Here is a 21,213-nt window from a genome sequence, read left to right as displayed (position 1 = left end):
CCTTCCTTCCTTCCTTCCTTCCTTCCCTCCCTCCCTCTCTCTCTCTCTCTCTCTCTCTCTCTCTCTCTCTCTCTCTCTCTCTCTCTCTCTCCTTTTGTCCTAATGATTCTAAGGCAGAAGAGCAAAAAATCATAAGGCAGAAGATTAGGCAATGGGGTTAAGTGACTTGCTCAGGGTCACACAGCTAGAAAGTGTCTGAGGTCATATTTGAACCCACATCCTTCTGACTCCAGGCCTGGCACTCCATCCACTGTGCTCCTCAGCTTCTAAGAAACATGTTTAATCTTCAGTCCCTGGTCTCAGAGGTATCATCGAACTGATCCAAGTTCTAAAGTCTTTCAAATTTGTTTTTCTCTGTAGCACTAGCTATCATTATACTATGATTGCCATTGTATTAATTGTTCCAGTCAGGTTTTATATCAGTTCATAAAAATCTTTCCAGTTCCATCTGAAATTGTCCATTTTATCATTTCATATGACACAATGCTATTCCACTACATTAATTTGTCATAATTTGTTTAGTCATCACCTAACAGCAGATCATCTTCTGAGTTTCCAGTTTTTTGGCTACTTTGAAAATGACGACTATAAAGATTTTTGTACATTTGAGTCTTCCTTTTTCATTGATCTCTTTGGAATATAGATCTAGTCGTGGTATTGCTGCATCAAAGGATGCAGATAGTTTGGTAGTTATCTGGGCATAGACCCAAAATGCTTTCCAGAACAGCTGTACCAATTCACAGCTCCATCAATAGCAAATTCATGTGCCCATTTTCCCATAGCCCTTTCAACACTTGTTTTCCTTTTTTGGTCAGTTTTGCCAATCTGATGAGTATGAAATAGAAACTCAGAGCTGTTTTAATTTACATTTCTGTAGTTATTAGTGATTTGGAGCATTTTTTTTCACATGGCTATAGATAGCTTGGATTTCTTCCCTTGAGAATTGCCCATTTATATCCTTTGACCACTCATCAATTGTTGAATGGCTCTTATTTTCTATAAATCTGAATTAGTTCTTTACTTATCTTGGAAATGAGACCTTTATCAGAGAAACTTGCTGGGAAGATTTTTTCCAATTAACTGTTTCTCTTCTAATCATAGCTGCATTATATTTCTTTGTACAAAAAAAAACCTGTTTAATTTCTTTAAAAAAAAAAGTTTACTTTCTGTCAATATCAACTCTAAAACAGAAGGGCAGCAAGGCCTGGGCAACTGGGGATTAAATGACTTGCCCAGGGTCACAGCTAGGAAGTATCTGAAGCCAGATTGGAACCCAGATCCTCCCAACTCTGTTGGGTACTCTTTCCACCATGTGTGTTTAAGTTCATGTAATTGGAACTGTCCATTTTGTCAGCTGTGACTTTCCTATCCTTTTTTTAGTCATGAACTCTTCCTCTCTCAACGGATCTGCGAGATAATTTCTTCTTTGTTCATCTAATTTTCCGGATGATGCCATTTTTTAGTCATATATCCATTTGGAATTTATCTTGCTATGCAATGTAAGATAGACATCTTTACCTAATTTCTGCCAAACTGCTTTTAGTTTTCCCTGTAGTTTGTGTCAGATAGTGACTGGAGTCTTTGGGTTTATCGAGCATCATGTACTGTGATTGTTTCTGGGCAGCTGTTGCAAATCAAAAAGAAAAAAAACCCTGAGAGGGGCAGCTGGGTGGTTCAGCGGAGAAAGTGCCTGGCCTGGAGATGGGATGATAGAGCCCCTTTTGGGGGCAGAACGGGAGCCCAGAGTTCCTTGAGTAAGGACGATGGAAAAGAAGAGAGACAAGACAAAGTTTGGGGTCTGAAAGGCCTCAGTCCACTGATGACAGCTGAGCCCTGTTTATGGAATGAATATTCAAGCTTTTAAAGGCAAAAACCACAAGGAATTTTTCTCATGAAAATTCAAGCAACTTTCCCATAAACAAAGGTAGCCTTGAGAGAGAAAGAGCCTTGAGCAAGGAACTGAAGTTGGGGGTATCCAGAGACATCACAGGAACTGCGAAAGGGGAGAAGCAGGTGCTGATAAAACATGTTATCTGTTTGGGAAATAAGGTCTGGGAAAAGATTATTGCCTCAAATCAACAACTTGTTGAGAAATGTGGAAACTGAGGCAATCGGCTATTTTGATGGTGGGAAATGTGGAAGCTGAGAGATCTCAGGCCCTGGTCAGACCCTGGACCTAACCTGACATCAGGGGTCAACAGACCTTTGCCTTTTCAGACCCCGAGACCTCAGGCCCTAACAATGGGAGGTCCTAAGTTCAAACCTGACCTCAGACACTTCCTACCTCTGTGATCCTGGGCAAGTTCCTTAACCCCCATTGCCTAGCCCTGACTGCTCTTCCGCCTTGGAACTCATACTTCGTACCAATTCTAAGACAGAAGGTCAGGGTTGTTTTTTTTTTTTTTTAAGATTGTTATTACATTTGGATAGAAATTTGGTAAAAATTGAATAGTATAAATTTGTCACAGTAACTCTGAAATAGGATGCGATATCTAAATGGTACAAAATATTATAAATGAAATAATTATGAAATAAAAGAAAAAAGCAGAATTGCATTAATTTTTTGTGTGCCTTGTAAACAACTATAAGGGACAGAAATGTTCCAGTGATAGAAATGGAGAGATTTTTTAGCTAGATGGTTTGAAGATTACAATGGAAAACACATTCCACTGGGCAAAGCAGACATTCAGACAAAAACTTCAAGTTTATTTAAAACAGTGAAGAAAATGGAAAGAAAGTGGATGCAGTGGTGGGGGGGGGGGGGAAGTCTTTGAATAATCAGAGGCTGGTTCAATGGCTTTAATAATCAAGTTGAGTTGCAAGATGTTAAAATGACCAGTCAGTCAGTCCGTGCAGATGAGGGTATGGCAGCTAAATATCTTGATGTTTCGAGGAAAATAATTGAATAAGGTAGATACATTGATCAACAAATTTGTAATGCTGATGAAACAGGCTTATTCTTACAAAAAGACATCTTCTAGAACATCCCCTTCTAACAATGGAAAGACTCAACCTGGTTTAAAGTGTCTAATGATTACCTAACACTTTTATTGGGAGGGAATGCGGAGGGGAATTTTAAATGAAAACCAATGCTTATCGGTCTCTAAATCCTTGGGCTCTGAGAAGCTATGACCATTGATTTCTTCCAGTTTTTCCGGCAGTCAAGCAAGAAAGCAGGGGTAACTAAGGCTGTTTTTCGAAGACTGGTTTTCAAGTCATACTAGCCCTGCTATTGAAAAATAAGTGTGTTCTTAAGTGTGTTTTTCATAAGCAACAGATTGTGAGCCGTTGGGGGCTCTTTAAATCCAATTTCTCATTTTTTCATTTTATTGGATCGTTTAATCCATTCACATTTAAATTTATGGAAGTTAAGTTTATATTTTCCTTCATTTGGCTCTAATAAATCCCTTCCCCCTCCCCCATTAGTATTTTTTTTTAATTCCTCTTCTTTTGTAAGAATACTACTTTGTCTCTTCAGATATTTTTACCTCATTTACTTTCAGGCAACCTTACTCTCCCCAGCCATCTTCTCACAACCTTCAAGCCCTTTTCCTTTCCGTTTGCCACCCTTTTTCCTAGTTTGGGAGTTTCGTTGAGGTTATTAATTTTTTATTTCTTTTTTTTCAAGTTATATAATTCATTCCCTTTTTTTCCTACCTAAATAGCCAAGTAAAATCTCTCTTCCTCTCCTTCAATGTGTTTTTTTTTAAACTTTTAAAAAATAGATTTTCCTATCCTAGTTTTTAAAGTGTTGATTTCTTCAGTGAATCTCCCCACCCCGGCTGTTGAGTCTTTCTGTCAATTCTCTTATAATTTTTTTTAACTTCTTTTCAAGTTCTTTCGGGGGTTCTTTTGGGGCCTGACATCCTTTCAACATGTTCCTTTCAGGCTTCACATGTTTCCTTTTTGGCATTGTTGTCTTCTTCTGCGTGTTATTTTCATCTTCCCTGTTGCTAAATAACTTTCTAAGATCAAGTTTTTTCTTTGTCCTTTGCTCATTTTTCTACTTATTTTTTCCCTATTACCTTATCTATCTGCTCCTGGGGTAGGGAAGAGTACTGTTCGAAGCTTGCAGAGTACTCTTCTCTAGTGCTTAGGGTAGGCCCAGCTGCCTTTATTTTTTTTTGTTTATTTGTGTTTTTGTTGTTATTTTTTGTTTTTTTAAATCCTTACCTTCTGTCTTGGAGCCAATACTGTGTATTGGCTCCTAGGTGGAAGAGTGGTAAGGTTAGGCAATGGGGGTCAAGTGACTTACCCAGGGTCACACAGCTGGGAAGTGTCTGAGGCCAGATTTGAACCCAGGACCTCCTGTCTCTAGGCCTGGCTCTCAATCCACTGCCCCCTGCCTTTGTTTCATGAAGTGTGTCTGTTGAGGGGGTAGCCCTGCTAGCTTGCTGTGGGGAAGCTTACAGTTGTTTTGTCCAGCTATGCTATACTCCCTGTAATGCCAGTTTCCCTGTTGTTTCATGGGCTGGGTTGGTCTCCACTCAGTGCTCCTGCTAGTAGCTTGGGCTGGACCTGTCCCCTGCTCTGCTGGTTTATTGCCTTAAGAACTCTGCCACTTCACTGCCTCAGGCCCTGTGGAAATGGGTCAGTCTCATGGCCACTCTGCCTTCACTACCCATGCCAAGTGGCTCAGGTTGGACTTCATTGTCTCTGACTGCAAACTCTAGTGTTGGGCCTGGTCAGGAAGTCCTGAGTTCAAATTTTGTCTCATACTTATTGTGTGAAGCTAGACAAATCACTTTACCATTCTGTCTCAGCTTCCTCATCTATAAAATAAGGATAATGGTACCTTCCTTCCAGAACTATTTGTAATGATCAAATAAGGTAATATTTGTAAAATGCTTAGCACAATATTTGGCACCTAATACTTAATAAATGGCTATTTCCTTCCTTGTAGATATGGTGTTGTGAGATTTGGTCCATGGTGTTTCGGGTCTGTTCCTCCACCGTCAGTTCTTCCGTGTAAGTGTTCACTTTCACTCATGTCTCCTTTTAGAAAGAAATATCTTAATAGTCCCTCTGTTCTCATTTTGTTAGTGTTGTTTTTAACTTCTTTGGCATCTTTCCAGTCTCCCCCCAGGGTAATTTTATTCTAGGATAATTTATTTTACTTGTGACTTCTTTCGCTGCTATATTTGTTTACCTTTTCTGTATTTGTGGGGTACTCACAAAGTAAATAATATCTAGTTTTCTTTGTAGGTATGCCTCAAATACCCTTCTTTTATTAAATATCAATCTTAACCCGGCCTCAGCCACTTCCCAGCTGTGTGACCCTGGGCAAGTCACTTGACCCCCATTGCCCACCCTTACCAATCTTCCATCTATAAGACAATACACCAAAGTACAAGGGTTTAAAAAAAAAATAAATATCAATCTTTTAAAATGATGATTAGATTCAAGTTTTCAGGGTATCTTCTCAGGTTTCATCCCCTTGGTGCTTCAGAACACATTTCATTCCCTTCTGTGGTTACTGATAGCTACAAAATAGACTTGTGCTATTAGAATTTCCTTTTCCTTTATATTTGAAGGTCTTTCTCCTGGTCACTTGCAGAATTTATTATTTGACATTGGAATTGTTCAACTGAACCACCCTGTGTCTTGGAGTTTGCAGTATAAGGAGGGGAGGAGTGTTGCGTTTTGGAGTTGTTTTTTTTTTTGTTGTTGTTGTTTTCTGGAAATTCCTTCAATTGGCACATTGTTTTCCATATTCAGAAGTTCTGAGCAGTTTTCTTGTATTATTTCTTGCATATTAAGGTATTTTGACATATTTTATTGGAAACCTGTAATCCTTTACTTTTTTCTATACATCCTTGTCCTCGAGGTCATTATGTTTTGTTTGTATAAAGGTAATATTTTCTTTTAAGATTGTTGCTTTTTGTTTTTCTTCTCCCAGATTATTTTTCACTACTGTGCATTTGCATTCCTAATCAGTTATTTCCTTGTTTCTTTGCTAATATTTGCTACCATTGATTTGGGTTTTTCTATTCTGCTAATTATTTCTGTTATGAAGTCCTTAAGTTCTATTTTCACAATTCTTATTTTTCTCTCTCCCTTCCCTTCTGACTTAGAATCAATACTAATATTGGTTCTAAGGTAGAAGAGTGAAAAGGGTTAGGCAATTAGAATGAAGTTACTTGCCAAGGTTGCACAGCTAGGAAGTGTCTTAGAGCACATTTGAACTCAGGACCTCCTGTTTCCAGGCTTGGCTCTTCATCCACTGGGCCAGTTAGCTTCCCTAGTTCTGTGCTTTCTTAAAGAGTCCACAGGGTCATCCTCCTCTTCGGGTATTGATTCATTTTCCTTTGTCTTATTTATTCAGAAATGTTTGGAATTGTTTAGATAATCTGGAATTCATATTCCCTTTTATTATATCTTCCTTGTTGGTTCATTTGCTTATGTGTAAGGTTTTTAACTGAATCTTCTTCCTCCTGAGATCTTTGATAATTTCAGGGATTTTCCCCCCTTTTACATTCCCCTAATTGCTCACTTTCTGACTCCTCCTTTGATAGTAGTTTTCCCAAAGGCAGAACCTCAAAGTTTTCTCAGCCTGTACCACACTGGGGATGTCACTTTTCTATAAGCTTCAGGCTCTATTTCATCACTTCTAGGGGGTGAGAGTCAGCCTCAGCTATATGTCATTGCCCTTTCCTTTGGGCATTGTGGAGTCCCATATAGATATGCTATTACTCTAACCAAGTTCTCTCTGTTTCTTAGTTCTTTTGCTGAACGCTATTGTGGTATAGGAGTGATACTGCTCTCCCTAGGCAGAGCAAGCTTTCTCCTTTCCTGTACCTCCACCTATGCTGCATTGTACTATGGGAGGAAGAAAGGGAGAAGAGAATAATTGCGTTCTATTGCAAATCTGTTGACCCATGCCAGAGTATGGGGGTTGGTGAGGGAAGAGCTGCTAAGTGAGTACATTAAAGATTAGCCTCTAGTATGGGTTCACTGGGTTGTTGCCTTGGTTCTTGGTGACTATGATCATGGAGAAACCTGAAAGAGCTTTACTTTTTGCACATAATTCTTAGTTTTGGAGATGAGTGAGAGGTCATGAGATAAAGAGAAAATATCAAATATTCCATCTTGTTGGTGTAAGTGTTAAAAATTAAAGATTGTACTAAATGTATAAAAATGTGGTTGCTGAAAATATATTACTCAAGTCAGGATGACTTTTATGGTAGTTTATTTACAAAAGGAGAAAGAGTGAAAGTAAAGAAATGAGTAGATAATTATTCCGGCCCAGTCTGAACCAGGCAGCGCTTCAGAGGCTCCAGCAAAGAGGGGCCCAGAGGTAAAAGGGTTCTAGCCACGAGGTCTCCTCCAAGACGAGGGGCTTCTCCAGAGGCTAGTACCTCCAGAAAAACCAAGCATTTTCACTCACCCATGTGGTATTTCAAAGGGAGAGATTCAAGAACAGTCTCACCAAATAGTCTCGGGTCCATGAAGCAGACCCTTCGCCAACCTCCAGCTCCAAACTCTAAAGAACTGACTTCACAGGAAATTGCCATTGCTTTTAAAAATGCTTCTTTGCATCACTTCCTATGCATTCCTTCCACTTTACATGGACCAATTGTAGTTTTTGCTTTGCTTAGGACTGCCCAGGGGGTAGTCATTCATTTCTGATTGTTACTGACCTCCCCATACTTAAGGATAAATGGGGTGTATACATTTCTGGTGATTAAATCTGAAAGTGGACAAGGGGAGAGCTAATCCCATCTTCACATTGGACATCTTATCCAGAAATGCTCTCTAACTTCTTATCTTTTGTTTAGATTTGCTTAGGTCTGTAAAGGGTACTTTGAGAACTCCTACTTATATTTTATTTCCCCAACTAATTTAATCTTTTCCTTTCAATATTGTATATCTGAGTTTCTTCAAAACATTCAATATTCTAATGCTAGTCTTGTAGAAAAGATAGGCTATCCATGTAGTGGTTGGGTAGATTTAAAAAATTGACTCAGTGACCTAATGAAAAACAAGCTATTATTAAGGGATGATGTCGTCTTGGAGAGATGGCTATAATAGAGTAGCCCTGAAGATCTATCCTTGGGGATATTCCATTTGGTTCAAGTCTACTAAGTGAGTGTTGAAAGTATGACCCCCAATCCCACTAAACAGTAGAACTGTACCAAAAAGCAATTCTTCAAGCTGGCCAGCCAAAGATGGGACTGACAAAAGGCCAAAGGTCTTAAGTTTTCATGAATGGACTAGTATAACAGGGCAGAGTGAGGCTAATCTCAATTCTTTTTCCTATATCCTCATCAGGCCAGTTGGTAGTATAGCAAGGGCACTGGGCCTGGTGCTAGGAAGACCTAAATTCAAAGAAACTTATGTGACCTTCAGCAAATCACAACTTCTATTTGCCTCAGTTTTCTCAACTATAAAATGGGGATAATAATAACATCTACCTCTCAGGGATGTTATGGAGAGAATATTTGTAAGGAGTTTAGCACAGTGCCTAGCACATAAATACTGTATTATTGTTGTTCTTTGTTCTTTGTTTTTGAAAAGGACCAATAACATCACAAAGGTAATGTCTTGACTCACACATCCAGTGGCAAGACAAAAGTCAAGATAACTGGCCATGGCCTGGGATGCAGTGAAGGAAGGCAAAGCTTGTAAGTTCCTCCTGAATCACTGCCTTCTCATGGCAGAGGGGTTTGTGTAACTCAATGAAACTATAAACTATGCTATGCAGAGTTACCCAAGATGGACAGGTCATAGGAAAGTTCTGAAAAAAGGTAAATCACTGGAGAAGGAAATGGTAAACCACTTAGCATCTTTGCCAAGAAAACCCTATGGAGGGGATAGCTGGGTAGCTCAGTGGAATTGAGAGCCAGGCCTAGAGACCGGAGATCCTCGGTTCAAATCTAGCCTCAGGCACTTCCCAGCTGTGTGACCCTGGGCAAGTCACTTGACCCCCATTGCCCACCCTTACCACTCTTCCACCTAGGAGCCAATACACAGAAGTTAAGGGTTTAAAAAAAAAAGAATATACAGAAGACCTATATAATAAAGATCTTTAAATCACATTTAACCACAATGGTGTGATTATTCATCTAGAGCAGACATTCTGGAGGATGAAGTCAAGTGGGCCTTAGGAAGTATTGCTAACAATAAGGCCAGTGGAAGTGACAGAATTCAGCTGAGCTACTTAAAAATCCTAAGAGATGATGTACTGCACTCAATATGCCAGCAAATTTGGAAAACTCACTAGTGGCCACTAGATTAGACAAGATGGGTTTAGAAGGGTAATGCCAGAGAATGTTCATATTTTGCATTCATTTTACATGCCAGCAAAGTTAATGTTTAAGAATCTGCAAGCTAGGCTTCAGCAGTATGTGGCCTGAGAATTACGAGAAGAGCAGGCTGGTGTTTGAAGAGGCCGAGGAACTGCAGACCAATTTGCTGGGTCATGGAGAAAAGCAAGGGGATTCCAGAAAAATATCTACTTCTGCTTCACTGATTACACTAAAGTCTTTGAGTATGTAGATCACAAGGAAATGTGGCAAGTCCTCAAAGAGAAGGGCATACCAGATCATCTTCTCTCCAGAGGAACCTTTATGCAGGTCAAAAAGCAACAGTTAGAACTGAACTTGAAACAACTAATTGGTTTCTGATTGGGAAAGGAGTAAGGCTGTATATTGTCACTCTATATATTTAATTTATATGCAGAGTACATGCAAAGTGCCAGGCTGGATGAAACAAAAGCCAGAATTTAAGGTTACCAGAAGAAATATGAACAATCTCAGACCATGCAGATGATACTACTCTGATGACATAAAGAGAAGAAAATTAAGAAATCTCATGATGAGGTTGAAAAAGGAAAGTGCAAAAGCTGGCTTGAAGCTTAATAGTAAAGAAACTAAAATTATGGAAACTGATCCCATCACTTCCTGGCAAATAGAGGGAGAAGAAATGGAAGCTGTGTCAGATTTTATATTCTTGGGCTCAAAGATCACTGCAGATGGTGACTGCAGCTATGAAATGAAAAGACACTTGCACCTTGGAAGAAAAGCCAGGACAAATCTAAGCGGAGACATCGCCTTGTTGATAAAGGTACATATTGTCAAAGCTGCGATTTTTCCAGGAATAATGTATGGCTGTAGAGTTGGACTATAAGAAAAACTTGAATGAGTAGAATTAACGTTTTTAAACATGGGTGCTGGAGAAGACTTAAAAAAAAAAACTTTTTAAAACCCTCATTTTCAGTCTTAGAATCAATACTAAGTATCAGTTCCAAGGCAAAAAAAACAATAAGAGCTAGGCAATTAAGGTTAAGTGAATTGCCCAGGGTCATACAGCTAGGAAGTATCTGAGCTCACATTTGAACCCAGGTCTGATTGTGATTCTCGAAACAACCTCACCAGGTAGGTGTTGATATCATTTTAAAGATAAGGAAAGTGAGTGTCATGAGTTCAGTTACTTGTCCAAGATCATAAGGTTCGTAAATGCATGAGGTAGGATTTGAACCCAGGTCCTCCTCTAAGTACCACAGTATATGTGGCACCAAACACTGCCATTTTAATTCCCACTGAACTCCAACAAACAATTTAAACATCAACTATTTTATCTTATTCAAGCTTCAATTGTGCATAACGGGAAAAATTTTGTCTCAGAGTGGTCACACTTATCTGACCCTTAAAAACGAATCCTGTACAAAGTCACATAAGAACACATGAAAGGGAATACGTAGAATAGGGCTGCTAGGTGGTGCAGTAGATAAGAGCACCAGGCTCGGAGTCAGGATGATCTGAATTAAAGTCTTACATATGGACTAGCTGTGTGACCCTGGGCAAGTCACTTCACTCTGCCTCAGAGTTCCTTATCTGTAAAATGAGCTGGAGAAGGAAATGGCAAACCACTCCAGTATCTTTGCCAAGAAAACCCCAAATGGAGCCATAGTCAGACACAATTGAACCACCAACACAATTGGATAATGCCTTGGGAATGAAAGGACTCTCCAACATCTACTAGCCATGTGCCCCTAGAAAGAATGGCTATTTCCAAGGTGGGTAACAGTTCTGTTTCTTTCCTTTCTAAGTTGAACATAATAAATGAGGGCACCTATACTTGCACTAACCCACTCACAAGGGGGTAGTAAGGACAATGCTGTTTAACCTTTAAAGGGCCATAGAAATGCAAGTAACTTTTTTGTTGTTGGCGGTGGCTTTCACATTCCTTCTGTGGCACCCCTCCTAATCAGATACGTCTCTGGCTAGCTGAAAGAACACTACAGCAGCTCCTGCATAACTAGCCTCCTACTCAAGAAAGCACAGCAAACAGAGTTTTGTGAATAAGCTCAGCACCTTTTATTAAAAAATAATAATAGTTACAAAAAGGAAATTAACAGTTACAACATCTATATGTACAGTCCCCAACACTACCCAGTGCTTTAGGGCTCTCTCTCGTGGGGGCCTGAAGCATCACAGAGACTGGGACAGCAAAGCTGTGCTGGGAGAGCCCCTCCTTAGTGATTACCCAATCCGACTCTGGTGGTCTCTGGGCATCCTGGCACACTGAGGCCTCCAGTTCATCCCAAGTTAATATCCAGCTGGGAGAGAGGAAGGACAGGATTTAGAGCCAGAAAAGGAGAGCTAGGAGAATATCTAGTTCAAATCCCTCATTTCACATATTGAGAAAACTGAGACCCAGGGATATTAAAGATGGGGAGGACACAAGCCTAGGTGGGAAGGGAAGGAATGACTGGAAAAACTTTGAAAGGTAAATGCTTCAAAGAATTCTCAAAAAAGAAGGAGCCTGATGTACTGGGCCCATTCATAAAGGAGAAAAATCCAGCCAGGAAGGCTCTTGAGTGGGGCGCTTAAAAAAGGAGAATTTTTTTTTCCTTTAGCAGTCCATTAGCAGCAATGGCCCTAGCCCCAAACTGGCAGAGCCATTTGGGGCTAAGCTTTCTTCTCTGAAAAAAAAAAGAGGGATCTGCTGAATTTCTCAATTGGCTACTGGCCAAAATCCAGAGCCAAGTATCACCAGTTAACAATGCCCCCCCTCCACTTCCCCTTACACAACAACTGCTTTTGCCTCTGAAGTAGGCAGGGAATGGGAGGCTCACTGTCCAGCACGTCTCAGCTGGCTGCTCCTGCTCTCCAAGCTGAAATAGCTGAGGACCTCCTCCTTCACAGGTCCACCTAATGATTTCTCCCAGGGGGCCAGGTTTTATGGGGTAGAGGGTGTCCTTCCCCAAGGGGAGTCAATGGTTTGAGCCAATATTCAACTCAACATTCATCCAGAAGGCATTTGAGCTTAGAGCCTATTTGAACCTGGGGGGGCAGGGAGGAGGAGGACACAAATCACTCATCTCCTTCCTTTCCTCACTCTAATGAACTCAAGTGGCTTTTGCAGGCTCATGCCACCCAAACTAAGCCTTAAAGCAGAGATGTGGTTCTTTACTGTGTACCCTGAAGGTCTTCGATGGTGATGGAAACCACCTCAACCAAGGCCCCTCTGAGTGACCTGCTGGCAACCTTGGATGACAGTGAATCAAGGAAAGTTACTTAAGCCTCCTGGGAAAGAAGAAAGCCAAAGAGAAGCTGGTTCTTTGATGCTTCCAGGAGGCCAGGCCCCCTGCTGCCACCACTTCCCTGAGGGTCTAATAGTTTCTGATATCAAATTGGTTCCCAAAAGTTGTGGAAAGAGTACCTCATTAGTTTCCAAAGAGATTACAAAGGTTTTGGTGTTGACCACCTTTTTTACTTCCACCCCCCTTTTCTTTCCTTTATATGGATGCTAAAAGATTGGCCACCAGGTAATGGTGGAATTTTGGCCAAGGTCAATAAGGAAGACCATCTACATCCATTTTAGTGAGGCAGCACTCACACTTAAGAAATCAAAAGCCCCTAAGACAAGAAAATGGAAGGGGGCTATATTAAAAAAAACCCTCCCTCACCTTCTCTTCTCAAATAGTATGGCCCCTTACAGTGGTCTTGGTCACTGGAGAAGCTTAGAAATACAAGGGAATAGACCCCTTTATCATTCAAAAATTCAACATATAAAATTCTACCAGGTTTAATTCACAAAGTAGGCAGATCTCATTGGATATAACCTGAAAAGTCAAAGTCAGGACATTTTCAGGCCACGCCCCACCAAAAGGCCACCAGGGCATGTGCTCACAAAGGGGGTTAGCAGCTACCACTTCCCCTACTTTTTTTTTTATTTTTTTTTTTTAAAGAAAAGGTATCAGATATAGAACAGTCACTGGGGGAAACAGATTCAAGATAGAGGATGTGGCATGGTGAGAGCTAAAGAAGGGTGTCTGATTTTCCCTTAAAAAAGCAAAATAGATTTGAGACGCCCTCCTAAAATGAAGAGCCTTCATCCCCTCACCCACATAGCAACTCCCAGCACATTAAACAGCCAACCTCAAAACACATATCCCTCCAGATAATTCAAGTCATTGAGAAAACTGGATCAGATTTACAGTGTTTTGCTTAGAGGGCAAACAGTCATATTTTCATATATGGTACAGAAGGACACCTGCATCCATCTCTCCTCCTGGGGAGATGAAGCAACTTAATAAAGGATCAATAAAAGCCTCTAGAATCATACGCTCCATGCTGGAAGAAAGTGCATGGACAACTTTGGTCCAGAACATAGTGGCTTTTGTTGAGAATAACCCCAATGACACTGGACCAAGGGCCTTTCTAGGCAGAATGAATTGTGCCCATTGTGCCCTTCAGGCTAGCCGGTGCCCACCAGGGCTTCATATGGTCCTCCATGCCCCCACCAAGTTGTGTCACCATGACAGATGGGTCACGGTCAATCTCTGGTAGCATGCAGATCCTGTTTGGTTTTTCTTTCTCTTTAAAAAACACACACACAAAATCCCAGGATCCCTGCACAATGACTAAGCCAGGCTGAGGAACTTGGTTATCATTAAGGCAAAAGAGGGTTCTTCTTATCTCGCTGCTGGAAGGGGAGCACGTGGCCGAACTCTAGGACTTCTCCCATGACAAGGAGTCCCTGGCCTTAGGAACTATTCAAAAATGGACTCCACATGATTCTAACCTGCTCATTCCATCACCAAAAACATCTGTACAAAAGCTGAAATCTATACAAACATTTATTTTGTTCCAGCTGAGAAGGAAGGAGAAGAAAACTAGGCAGTGGAGAACAGTGCCTCTGCAGTCTTGCTGAAATTTCCCCTTAATAAAAACAAACCCCATTAAATTCAGTGGAAATCAGAACAAAGTTACAAAAGAAAAAGGCCGATGTTTTAGTGTCACTGATCCCAGCGCCACACCTAGGCAACAGGAGTCAGATGCTGCCACAGGCCGCCATCACCAACTGAGGAAGCCGAAGCTGTGTCTAGGACTCCTGGGTTGCGCCCAGAACTCAGGGTGAGGAATGCCTAGATCACAGTTGGTTCAACTCCGTGAAGACACGGAAGGGGAAAGGGCCCCAGCGTAGGGACCAAAGTGCCAGAATGAGCCAAAAGACATGCTGTTCAATCCCCCTCCATGGGAGGTGACGTTTTCTCTCCAAGAGGAACCAGGGGAAGGGGGAAGGTATAAAACCCAGAACAAGGCTGAGGGAATTGGGGTTACTAGGGAAAATGGGATGTGGCGTGCTCAGAAGTTCCACGCCAGCCAGGGGGGGCTTAGGCCTTTCTTGGGATCCCAGCAGCGCAGCCTGTCCCAGGAGGGGACGAACATGTTAAGACACCAGTGGCTTCTTTCCCCCAAGGACAGTGGCTAGGGGGTTGCATCATGGAGAGCTGCCTCACTCAGGGTTGGCTTCAAGTGACCTGTGCCCTCCAGGAAACGGCATCCTTCTGGCATCCTGATCTTTCCCTCGGGAGCTGGACAGGGCCCTGTCAGATTCTCTTCCAACCATCCACCAGCCCCAAGGGTGGCGCAGCACCAGGTCCTTGCAGCGGCAGGCAGGCAGACAGATGCTGTGCAATTCTTCAGGTTTAAATTAAAAATGATAAAAATAACAATAAAAAATAATAACCCTATTCCCCCCCCTCCTAAATTAACCCAGTAACTAGACATGCCCTCCCTTGCCCACCCAACCCACCCACCCTTTAACATCATGTAAAAAGAAACAGTACTTTGCAGACCTGATCAAACTGCCTCTGGGGCAGAGAATTAGGACCTAGTTCTGGGTGTGCAGCTCAACATGACCTTGTGGGACCGGAAAGGCAAGAATCAGAATGCTCATCTGATGGAGACAAGAGGTACAGGAGCCGAAGAGCCCAGCCCCTTGTGCTGAGCTGGCACAAGTCTCTAGATTCCACAAGCACCCCAAAGTGCACAGACACAATAGGGTAAAGCATGTTGCTGGGCTGGGGCTGAGGGAGGAGCAGGGGTAAGAAGGGAAGGAGGGAGGGAGGCAAGGCGGGAAAGAGGGAGGGAGGGGTGCTGGTGGGGGGGGTGGGCAGGGGAGGCTCTTGTTTGCAAGGTGAACAGTGTTAACTCTGAGGATTTATTGCACTGCTTTGGAGGAAGTGAGGGGACTGGGGGGACAATGGAGAGGATGAAGATAGAGAGGGTTAAGGAGGAAGGAAATGGAAGGGAAGGAGAGAGGAGTCATCGCTTGACTTTTGAATCTTCTTTGATTTTCCAAATCATCAGTTCCATGCAAGAACTGGCATCTTCACTTGAATCATGGCCTTCCACTATGGAGAAAGAGGGGAGAAGGAGGTTAGTTAACATTGCAGCCCATGAAACCAAGCACAGATGGATTGAGCATCAGAACTAGAAAGAACAATGGAGATCCCAAATCAAGCCCAGGGCAGGGAGAGACGAAGGCAGGCTCACACACTATTAGTAGCAGAACCTACAGTGCCCTAACCAAGCCAATCCTCTGCACTATTTCATTATGGTCCCTGGACATTCCAACTAGTTTGCACTAGCCAGGAGCTAATGTCACCCAAAGCAGTTCTCAACAGTTTGCAAGGGGGTGGGGGGTGGGGGGAGATCATGCAATTAAGATATAGAAGAAAAAGGCTTTAGAGAAATTCTGTGATTTGCTCAATGTCACAAAGGTCACAGGATCAAGATTTGACCCCAAGTCCTGTGACTCTAAATAAGGAGCTACCCCTAAGAAACTGGCTGAGGGGCCATCTGATGACTGGGCCATACTACTCTGTCAGTTCTAAAGGCAGGGAAGGAGAAGGATAACACAGTGAGATAACTCACCATTATCCTGGATAATACGCTTGAGGTAGTCAGCCATCAGTGTCCGTAGTGCCCTCTTGTAGGGGAGTCCAAGGCGGTGAGGGAAAACCACTGATGTGTCCACTACTGTGGTATGAATAAGCTAAAGGAAAGAGGGAGGAAAAGGGAAGAAAGTCAGTGTACCCATGTGTATATATGTATTCTAAAGCCCAAGGCAGGACTTGGGCTCCATACCTTCCTTAGGGATTTAGTCCCATTCACCTGAGTCAGTCCAGTTCCAATGTGGAATCTCCCATAGGCCCTTCTGAAATAACACACCAGACAAAAGCTCCCACCAAACCAGTTCCTGAAGGAGCCCAAGGGCACAGTCCTCAGCCATCCAGAGAGGCCTGTTCTTTGTCAGCTACTGCCTCTCTTCAGAAACCCTCCTTCCCTAATGATGCCCACACTCCATGGAGAGCTCAAATAGCCTCCAACAGCAGCAGGGGGTGAACTCTTTGGTAAGAGCTGAAAGAACTCTGAAAAACAACAGCAACACACACACACAGACACACAGAGATTTTTTTTTCTCTAAAGGGTGGGACGCATTAAACCAAGATAAACTGGACCAGGTGCCAACTAGAGAACTAACTGTGGACAAACTGCTAGCTTCCTGAAGTCAGATTCTTTAGAAGGCAAAGAATTTGTTTGTCTTTTGCTGTTTGCTTACACCAGTGAGACTTACATGTCTTAATCCCAATGCACTGCTAGCTCTGTCCAGGTGACTGACTAGAGCTTTGAGCTAACAGCCTGCAGATTCAACAAGGGAAACCATGAAGCCTTTTTTTGGGGGGGGAGGGAGAAGGGGTGCATCCACTGCTATAGGTGCCAAGAATGAACTCTCAAGGGGATGGGTAGAAAAAGATAAAGGGAAAAGTCCAACTTCTCATATCCTCGGAGAAGAAAGAAGCCTGAAGTCTCACCTTTAAGCACAGAACTTCTACTTCTATAGTGCTTTAGGGGCCACAAAATATCTCTGAGAAGTCCTAGGAGGAATACTAAAGAGATATAGTATCTAGAGCTGGAAGGGGCCTTAGAGATCATCTAGTCCAATCCCTACAATGTACCAACAGGGAAAGTGAGACCCTGGGATGCTGGGTAAAGAAAGTTATGCTGGCAAGCAGGCACAGTCCCAGGTTTTGACTCTGGCACTTCTATCTCCAAATATAGTGCCTTGTTTCTACTCTGCCCGGGGTGGGGGAGAGGGCAAGGCAATGTCTACCCCTTGGCAATTATGCAGGGCAGTCCTCAACACAATTCATGGGGAGAGTGGCACATATTACTCTTATTTTACAGAAGAAACTGAGGCTAGATTGGAGTCTCACTAGTCTATTTCCTGTTAAGTCCTTACAAGTTTCAAAAACACCTTGGCCAGTGCTGAGGAGTGGTGTGCCTGATCTGTCTTCATAACTGACTCCCTCTTTTGTTTAGGACAGCTCAACACTCCACAAGCCCTAAGCTCCAGGAATCTTAGCACCTACTGACCATTGGACAAGGCATCTCAAATTCAACATATCTGAATTCTTTTTGTCTTCTTTGAAACTTCCCTGTTTTTGGTCAGCATTTCATCATCCTCCCAATCACCCATGTCTCCCTCACTGCCCATATTCAGTTGCCACACCTCCTTAATATCTTTTACCTACTCCTCTTCCAAGCATCTGAAGTCAGATTTGAATTCTGGATAGAGGTCTGGCATCCTGTTTACTGAGCCCCTAGCAGCTACCTAGCCACTGGACTTCTTTAATAGTCTAACTGGTCTCTTTCCCTCAAGACTTTTCCCTCTTCAATTCTTCTTCAACAGAGTAATCTTCCTAAATCTCAGATCTCACTATACTATTCCCCTGCTCAACAAACTCCAATGATTCTCTATCATCTCCAAGATGAAAGAGAAATTCCTTTATTTTTATTTAAATATTTTCACAAGCTGGTGTCTGTGTCTCTATCTGAGAGAGAGAGAGAGAGATCTACCTGAGTCCAAAGCTAGGTTCAAGGAGGTAAAAAAAAAGACAAATGTTGAATTCATAATAATACAGGATAGGGCTTTGGCTCCTGACTAGAGGGAATGAACACTGGCCTTGTCTTCTGGCTATGGTAACTGTGCAAAAAGGTAGAGTTCCACCAGGCTAACTCCCAAGGAACCTTGAGGGAGAGGAAAAGCCTTGGCTTCCCTGGGATTCTCCTGGCTTGAACTTTTAGAGTCTAAGAAGCCTAGTGCTTGAAAAGGGCCCAGGGGAAGAAGGGAGAAAATGGGACTTGCCTTATAAGAACTGGGCCATTTCCCAGGGTGGCCCAAGTCGTCCACTGGAGGGGTTAAAAGTACCAGTTGTCAGCCATCTGATAACCCCTCCCAACAATCCACTCTCTCCTTTCCACGGGTCCTAGTTGTAGTCTGTGAAGCCATCCAAGGACAAATCTACTCCCTCTGGCTATTATGGCCCTTCAGAAACAAGTTGAAGGCAGTGACTGCTCCTTGAGTCTTTTTTTCCTGTCCTCCAGGTGAAATATCCTTCCCCATCACAAAGGAGAAATGACTAACCCTTCCAAAGGGCCTCCACATGAAGGATGGCAGCAGCCCGGGCTCAAGCACAGGTCTTTCCTATTAGAAACCAATCCAGGCAGCTGCTGAGGGTGGGGTACAGGGGGAAGGGTGGGGAGAGGAAGTGAGGGAGACTCCTACCTTGAGAGCAAACAGGTCACTTTCTAAGCTGTGTCCTATCAAGATGGTGTCTGAACTGAACATGTTCAACAATACCGCCTGGACATCCCGAAGGGTTATACACGCATTCTGCAGGTCTTCTTCTGTCACCCCGGAAAACCTACATAGAGACATAAAGGTACAGAGGTCATCAGAAGGTCATTGAAAGGAATAGATCTCAGCAAACTTCCCATGAACCAGAGCTGGAGGGGGTTCCTGGAGCACACCACTGGGTCTATCCATCTTCATCCAGTCTACAAACCAGCCCAATTGGTTAGCTCCTTATCCTCTGCTCATTTTATCAATCGCCATTTCTAGGTTTTTGCAGATTCTGTGTTAAATAACCTACCTCCTCCTTCTTCCCTAATCCTTCAGTGCCCTTCCCTTCTTTCTAAGCACAGCTGAGGTGCCATCTTAGTGGGTAAGAGTAAGTTCTTCTTTGGCAAGGCAAAGAAAGGTTTCACAGAGAGCAATAGACCAGAGGTTTCAGAAAGGTAAAAAGGAGAATGAAAGACATTCCAAACCACGGGTGGACCACAACAGGATAGTAGTAGGTGATGGTGGGTCTCAGAAGGTAGAGAATTAATATCTCAGACAAATAGGAAGTCTTTCTTTCTAAAGGGAAAGGATAAATGTGAGAAGAATGAGATCAGCAAGGGAGAAGTCTATACTGCCCCCAGAGACCCTTACTTCTCCATCAGTGAAAACTGGCAGAGAATTCAAAAGGACAAAAACTCCAAACAAGCAAGAAAAATACCAAGCTGATTCTGTCTGCACAGAGAACCTCTGAAATAGCTGCAGAGGGCCGTGTCCACCAGGAAAGGCCCAGGGAGCAGCACACAAAAATCTTTACTTACCTGGTGTTGTAATCCACAACTTTGTTGTCTGGTTTCACAAATGTGTCATAGACAACTTTCAGATCAGAGTTGATCACAGTTATTCGTGTTAGTTCCAACCCTTGTTTGGTATAACACTAAAAGAGAAATACACATAGAAGTGTTAGAATATGATGATTCATTTCAAAGAAGTCAGGTGAATAAACAACTTCGTATAACAAGAGGGTCTTCCCTGCAAAAGCTTAAAGACAGAACAAAGGTTCTGGAGGGTAGAGTGCGCCTCTTTTTCCTTTCTTTGCTGCCATCCCCAATCCCAAGAAAGACTTTTCCTTAATCAAAAGAAGGAATTAACATAGGGAATTCCTAGGATGAATCTTCAATCACTTATATTTAAAGATAAAGCAGAAATGGGCACAATTCTTCAGTGATGGATGATGCCAACCAAAATAAAGGTGGGAGAACCTTCTCTCTATGGAGAGTCATTGTGATAAAAAAAAATGGAATGTCATAAGGGCCACACACAAGTTAAAGGCAATAAATCAAGGGCTTTGACCCCAGAAGGGGAGGAACCTCAGACCCAAATAGCCAAACCTATCTTTTTTTTTTTTTTTTTTAAACCCTTGTACTTCGGTGCATTGTCTCATAGGTGAAAGAGTGGTAAGGGTGGGCAAGTGACTTGCCCAGGGTCACACAGCTGGGAAGTGGCTGAGGCCGGGTTTGAACCTAGGACCTCCTGTCTCTAGGCCTGACTCTCACTCCACTGAGCTACCCAGCTGCCCCCAAACCTATCTTTTGAAAAGAACCATTCCCCTCAATATTATGAATTCTGTTGACTACCCCTGGAGATCAGGAACATAACCTTGTTCAATAGACTTAATCAGTTTTTAAAAATGTATTTTAAAGGGGGCAGCTAGGTGGCTCAGTGGATAGAGTGCCAGATCTGGAGATGGGAGGAAATGGATTCAAATTTGGCCTCAGACATTTTCGAGCTGTGTGACCCTGGGCAAGTCACTTGACTCCCATTGCCTATCCCTTAGCACTCTTCTGCCTTGGAACCAATACACAGTATTGATTCCAAGATGGAAGGTAAGAGTATTAAAAATAAAATAAAATAATTGTGCTTTAAATGCCAGAGTTAAAGAAAATTAAGATGTGGAGGTGGCCAGAGAAAGGAATAAGGCAGATATAGTAAGGAAAGAAATACAGAGGGAGAGATGTCCATAGGAAAAAGAATGAAGAGAGAAAAAAGACAGAGGAAAAGAGAAATAGGATAAGAAAGGGAAAAAGCCTAAAAGACTCCAAAAGTTCTCAAGTCAGTAGTAATAAACTCTGGGCAATGTAATATCACCCCAAATCACTTTAATTTTAAATACTAATTAACTACTGTTCACTGCTCCTTGGCTTTTCTTTATCCTGAAACATTCAGGGGTTTCGTGGCAACTCATGAGAAAGAAAATTAAACTCTGAACCCCAGGCAGTAACCAATACTCCTCAT

At 42.4% G+C, this 21,213-nt stretch overlaps 1 protein-coding gene across 1 annotated transcript in view; it reads right to left on the bottom strand.

Moving 5' to 3' along the window:
• Positions 1 to 11,303: 11,303 nt before the first annotated feature.
• The window catches only part of REXO1 (RNA exonuclease 1 homolog), a 99,853-nt gene continuing 89,943 nt past the window's right edge, over positions 11,304 to 21,213 (bottom strand). Inside the window, exons 13-17 of the mRNA XM_044672150.1 lie at positions 19,740 to 19,855; positions 18,865 to 19,003; positions 16,170 to 16,290; positions 15,089 to 15,646; positions 11,304 to 14,930 (exon numbers count right to left, since the gene is read on the bottom strand). Of these exons, the coding sequence (XP_044528085.1) occupies positions 15,558 to 15,646; positions 16,170 to 16,290; positions 18,865 to 19,003; positions 19,740 to 19,855 (465 nt within the window). The 3' untranslated portion in view covers positions 11,304 to 14,930; positions 15,089 to 15,557. The remainder of the gene's footprint in view (positions 14,931 to 15,088; positions 15,647 to 16,169; positions 16,291 to 18,864; positions 19,004 to 19,739; positions 19,856 to 21,213) is intronic.

Source organism: Gracilinanus agilis, chromosome 1 (assembly GCF_016433145.1).
Source record: "Gracilinanus agilis isolate LMUSP501 chromosome 1, AgileGrace, whole genome shotgun sequence".
Classification (NCBI taxonomy): domain Eukaryota; kingdom Metazoa; phylum Chordata; class Mammalia; order Didelphimorphia; family Didelphidae; genus Gracilinanus; species Gracilinanus agilis.
Note: the sequence above shows the minus strand (reverse complement) of the source record. Positions and strands in the feature narration are given on the sequence as shown.